This window comes from Orycteropus afer, unplaced genomic scaffold (assembly GCF_000298275.1).
Source record: "Orycteropus afer afer isolate SDZICR_OR568_19922 unplaced genomic scaffold, OryAfe1.0 scaffold00051, whole genome shotgun sequence".
Lineage (NCBI taxonomy): Eukaryota > Metazoa > Chordata > Mammalia > Tubulidentata > Orycteropodidae > Orycteropus > Orycteropus afer.
Genome location: NW_006921638.1, coordinates 1382486 through 1388485, shown reverse-complemented (window position 1 = coordinate 1388485; position 6000 = coordinate 1382486). Strand labels below are relative to the sequence as shown.

General features: G+C 36.3%; 1 protein-coding gene across 1 annotated transcript in view; it reads right to left on the bottom strand.

Annotated features, from left to right (window-relative positions):
* Positions 1 to 3478: 3478 nt before the first annotated feature.
* The window catches only part of NUBPL (nucleotide binding protein like), a 43641-nt gene continuing 41119 nt past the window's right edge, over positions 3479 to 6000 (bottom strand). Inside the window, exons 4-5 of the mRNA XM_007938585.1 lie at positions 4910 to 4992; positions 3479 to 3514 (exon numbers count right to left, since the gene is read on the bottom strand). Of these exons, the coding sequence (XP_007936776.1) occupies positions 3479 to 3514; positions 4910 to 4992 (119 nt within the window). The remainder of the gene's footprint in view (positions 3515 to 4909; positions 4993 to 6000) is intronic.

The window sequence follows — 6000 nt, the reverse complement described above, 5'->3', positions numbered from 1 at the left end:
CAGGTTGTTAATGATTCTTCCTCCAATCCTGATACCACGTTTTTCTTCATATAGTCCAGCTTCTCGGATTATTTGCTCAGCATATAGATTGAAAAATTCATCATGAGACTAGCCAAAAGGAACTGGATTCCAGGACTCAACCATAGCTTCCTGATTTCTAAGAGTTAATATCTTTAACACTGAAGCTGGAAACTCTACTCCTCTTTCATGATTAAAATTCTGCTACTCTGAATTTTAAATGCCACCAAAGAGTGATATTTATTTGATGCTGTATAAAAGGGGGAGCTCTGGTGGCACAGTGCCTAAGGCATTTGACTGCTAACCGAAAGGCTGGAGGTTCAAGCCTACCAGCCACTCCTCAGAAGGAAGACTGGGCAATCTACTTCCATAGAGATACCACCTTGGAAACCCAATGAGTCGAATTGACTTGATGGCAGTGAGTTTGGTTGTGTTTTTGGAATATCTTATATAGAAAGTTTCAGAAAACATTAAATACTCTTATTTGTCTTATTTGACATTTCTTAAAGCATTTTTACTTTGTTTAATCCTCCTTATTATATTAATTTACAGATGGAGAGAAAGGTTTGGAGAGGTTAGGGTACTTACCTAAAGATCACACTTAGAAAGTGGTAGACTTGGTAATGAAACCTCAAGCTGACTCTGATTCAGTACTTTTCTTATGCAGTGATTCTTATCACTCTTGAGGTGTTAAAGACCCCTTTGAGAATTTAATAAGCTCTTATCCAATTCCCCAGAAAAACGCACACTCAAGCATTTTGGATATAATTTTAAGGGATTCTCAGGTCCAAGTTAAAATCTTGTGGCTCATGCCCTGCTGCTGTGCATGCCAACAGCACCTGAGGGGTAGAGTTGGCTCCCACTCTTCTCTAGTTCTCTGTGATACTATGGAAAGGAGTTGAAGTGAAAGCTAGTCTATATGCATAATACACAGATGTTGAACTAATTTTGCAATTAATCAGGAATACTGAATTGGGAAGAGACTGCATGGGTTGTGGTGTTGGAGGTGGCTGTGGATCTGACCTCTAGTACTATCTTGGGCAAGTTCCTTAATGTACATGAACCTTTGCTTCTTGTTCTGAAAAAAAAGGAGATTATTATATCTACCTCACAGGAACTCTGGTGGCATAGTACCTGAGGCATATCTATCTCACCGAGGTGTTGTTGTTGTTGTTACATGCCGTCAAGTCGGACCCAACTCATAGTGACCCCTCCTTGTGTTTCCGAGGCAGTATCACTATGGAAGTAGATTGCCCCATCTTCCTTCCAAGGAGTGGCTGGTGGGTTTGAACCACCCACAAAGGTGTTAGGAGAATCAAAAAAGATAATGTATTTAACACATCTAAGTACTACCTACCTTTTAGAAGGAATTGAAGAAATAATAGCTATTAATATAGGACAAGGGGCTCTGGTGGCATACTGATTAAAGCACCTGGCTGCTAACCAAAAGGCTGGCAGTTTGAACCCACTAGCCACTCTATGGGAGAAAGATGAAACACCCTGCTTCCATGAACATTTACAGCCTTGGAAATTCTATGGCTATGAGTTGGAATTGACTCACTGCCAGTGGGGAGTGTGTGTGTGACCTTGGGAAAATTAATAAATCATAGTATTTATTATCATAGTAATTGACTTCCATGATCCTCAGTTTCTTCATCTGCAAAAAATGGGAACTATGTACATATATTGTTCTGAGAATAGAAATAATGTAAATAAAATATCTAACAATGCCCACACTGTAAGTGCTATTATTATTAGGAAAAGGATTAATTATCATGAGTACCTACAATCTAACAGTAGTAAGTAATATCTTCTATGGAAGCATGGCACCACCGCCTTTTCCTTTTCTTAGCCATGTTAAAATTTTAAAATTGATGAGAAGTCTTCATATTCAAGACTGATGGTATGGTATATGAACTTCTTACTAGTTGTGCAGAGACCTCACCAAATCAAATATAGCCCAGATCACAAAGGTCCTAAGAGTACCCCGAGACACTCAGAAATGATACCCAACAAGAGTTCAAACAATGGGTCTAATATTTATGTAAATATAGATTATAACATGTAACCCCCCCAAATTCTACAAACAATATTGTTTAGAGTTTTAAATATTATCCTCAGGTGATTACTATATGTTCCATTTTATTTTTTAATTTTATTGCTATTTTTAAACTTTTTACTGTGATTTGAGTAAAAGTTTGTAGAGATAATTAGTTTTCCACTCAACTATTCTACACATTTTGTTTCGTGACATTGACTGCAACCCCCACCATGCAACATCACTCTTCCCACTTCTCCCTGTGTTTCTTACTTCCATTTGCCCTTCTTTCCTATCCCTTCCTGCCTTCTGAACTTCATCCCTGGGCAAAAGCTGCTCTTTTGATCACATATGACCAAATGTTCTAAGGAGTGTATACCCATGTAGTGTTACTGTTCACCTGATAGGTCTGTCTATTGCTCTGCTGACAGATGAGTCACTGGGGTGAGTTCAGTTCCAGGCTTGAAAGGCAACTAGGAAGCCACAGTATCAGGGCTTCACCAGTCTCTCTGACCAGTAAGACTAGTCTTTTTTATTATTTTGAGTTTTGTTCCACATTTTTCTTCCAGTCTATCTAGGACCTTCTACTGTGATCCCTTTCAGAGAATCAGTAGTGGTAGCCAGGCATTACCTAGTTCTGGTCTCAGGTGGAGGAGGCTGAGGTTTGCATGTCTGGACTATTTGTTTCCATATGGCTTTGATTTTCTTTATTCTGCTTTGGGCAGAGAGAGACCAATAGTTGCATCTTAGATGGCCATCTGCTAGCTTTTAAGATCCTAGTTATTACTCACCACAGTAGGATGTAGAGCATTGTGTTTGTAAACTATGTTATGCCAATTGAGTTAGCTGAACCCCAAGACTGTGGTCCTAAGCCTGCAAGCCCCATGATTTATTACATCAAGATGTTTGGTTATGGCTAAGAAGTATTCATAACTTTTCTCCCTGATTACCTACTATATATATGGATATATTTACAGTACATATAAATAAGTATGTAGAAATATCCTCTGCCAAACCTATGTAGGTATAGTCCTGTTCCCCTACCCAGACCTGGTCAACTTGCCCATCTGCCTATGTATCCACTCTTAGATTACTGTTTGTTTTTACTGATAATGCATGATTATGTATATAATAGTATGTTCCTTTGCTGTCTGTAACTCTTGTGCACCACTCCAGGTCTTTCTTTGCCTTAGTGATATTGTGATGATCATCCCCTTACTGTATATTGCCTTTCCCTTCACACAAATTAATACATGTCTATTATCTAGTCAGTGATTTCTCTTAACCTCCCCTCCCATCCCTGGTTACCATCAAAGAATGTTTCTTTCTATATGTAAAACTTTCCCTGACTTTTTTTTATAATAGTGGGTTCATACAGTATTTGTCATCTTGTGATTGTATGTTCTGTTTTATTACACTCCTTTAACTCCCTTGAAATGCTCCTTGGTTTTCAAGAATCTCAAAGAATAAACCAACAATATAGGTATAAAAAAGTCTAAATTCATAATTGAAATAAACTAGTAGTTATTCTTATTCATAAGGAATAACTTAAGAATATTTTTAAATAGTGTGTTTTCAGGCAGCATCTAAAACTGTATAATTATTTTTAAAAAATGCCTCAATTTTCATACAAGCTTTCATCCACTCCATAAAGCACATCTATGGCAGTCGGGACTGCCAGAATTTAATTATGAAAAACAGAAATGATTATGACTTTTGCTTATCTAAAAGATTTATAAAAAAATGATATTTAATACTTAAAAAGCAGAGAAAAGAAAAACAATGATAAATGTTTCATTGTATTTTCTCAGAGAGTATATTCCCAGCAACTCAATCATCTGTACGCTACCTGCCTACTCTTAAGAAAGGGAAAGGACTTCTGAGCCCCTGTAAAGATAACTCACAATTACTCTACTTATACAAGATTCCTGTCAATTTACTCTTACTTTATTCACAGCTCTAGCCAAGCTTGGCTCTTTTATTTGCCAGTTCACAGAATATAAGATAGAGGAAGAAAACTAGAATGAAAAGGCAGTAGTTATCGTTGTATAAAATACTACTACTCTAAAGTTGCACCTATTAGCTAAGAAAAACTATAGAAGATAGTTTAAGGGAGCAGATGTACCACATAATGGTACAAAACTGATGTACCAGACAATGACTTGGTTTCTAACTTACAAGTGCTACTTAAGAAAGAAGATATATACATACATATATATGTATGTATGTATACATAGGATAGATTTTATTTTGATTTTATAAAAAGATTAAAATACAGTATTTTATACTTAAAGTTGTAAAGCTTCAGAAACTGTGAAAATCTATTTATTATATCCCAAATGATGTTTGCTAATAAAATACTACTTGTCTTTCCATTGTACCTCACCAAACATATTTGCTAAAATAACTGCAATGAAAATTTCATCTCTAATGGTTTATAAAATTTCCCTATATCCAACTCAATCCTTTCTTATACTAGGTTCCGTTCCCTTCTCCCAACAATCAGCTCAACTTCTAAGAATGAAATATAATAACCTTGGGCAGTTAGAGTATTGCTGGCCACTAAGATAAGAATTTTACAAACTTTCATTGTTCATGTGATTAGTGAGAAAACTGGGAGGGTGGTGATTCTTCATAGATGAACTTGTCTAGTTGATAGCCAGCACTGGCATGTGTATTTTATAAGATAGTGAAAACTTAAAGTTACTTTGGACAAGTTAACTAACCCTTGTTATAAATATATGTACTGTAAATTGATAAGCTTGGTCTTCCCAATTTTTTTCTGTACATCAAAAATATATATCCTCTAATTATAAAAAGAAATAAAAGTATGTATTTTGAAATACAACTTACCTCATCACTTTCAGGCTGTGAAAACACAATTGGCTGGCCTGTATCTGAAGCTTCCCTTATATTAAGGTGTAAAGGAATGTCTCCTGAAAGAGCCAACCAAATATCCATTAGTATAAGAAAAGTTCACATAGGCATTTGGAATTTTACTATTTGAACTACAGAATGAAGCAAAATTTGAAACTAATTCAAATCAACTTGAGTTCTGACTATCGTTAAATTGCTAAACCTCAGAAAAAAGAAATTTCAAATGAAAATTACAGGCAAAATATTCCAGCTGAGATTAGTACAGTGATTACACAGGAACTTATGAAAACTATGTGGCCCCCACTCAAGGGATAAGCCCTCTAATATATTCTTTGCTGGAGGAAAGAATATTCCATTCCAGCAATGAATGGCTTCGAAGACATTTCTGAATCATTTCTTCCTATAATATCTGGTATAAAACTCACTGCTGTCAAGTCAATTCTGACTCACAGCAACCCTGTTTGGGTTCCAAGGTGGTAAATCTTTATGGAAGTAGATTGTCCAGTCTTCCTTCTGTGGAGTGGCTGGGGGGTTTGAACCACCAACCTTCTGGTTAGCAGTCAAATGCCTTAGGCACTAGGCCACCAGAGCTCCTTTAATATCTGGTATTGATACCTCAAACCACATAATAAGATGAAATTGAAGAGCAAAAGATGAGGAGGAAAAATACACCCATTCCTCACTTACCAATATGTTTAGGTTCTAAAGGCCAGGTTGTTATCTCAACTACCTGCTTCTGTATCAGAATTATTTTTTCTTACATTTATTAATGTATGTAGCACTATCTGTAACTTGTGAGCTTGATGAGATCTCAGGAAGTATTTGATAAGAATCTCCACTATAAAGATAAGAAAACTGAGGTCAGAGAGGTTGTATGACTCTCCTGGGGGCATTTTACTATAAAGTGTTAGAATTTAGGATACAGCATCCAATACAGTCTTCCTAACACATCATCACAAATGAGGCCCAAAGGCTGATATCTGAAATTCAGTAAGGAAGTGGAAGAGTTAACTATTACTCATGGTACTCAGTATTCTGAACCACTCCAAATCCACACAAAGGTTACT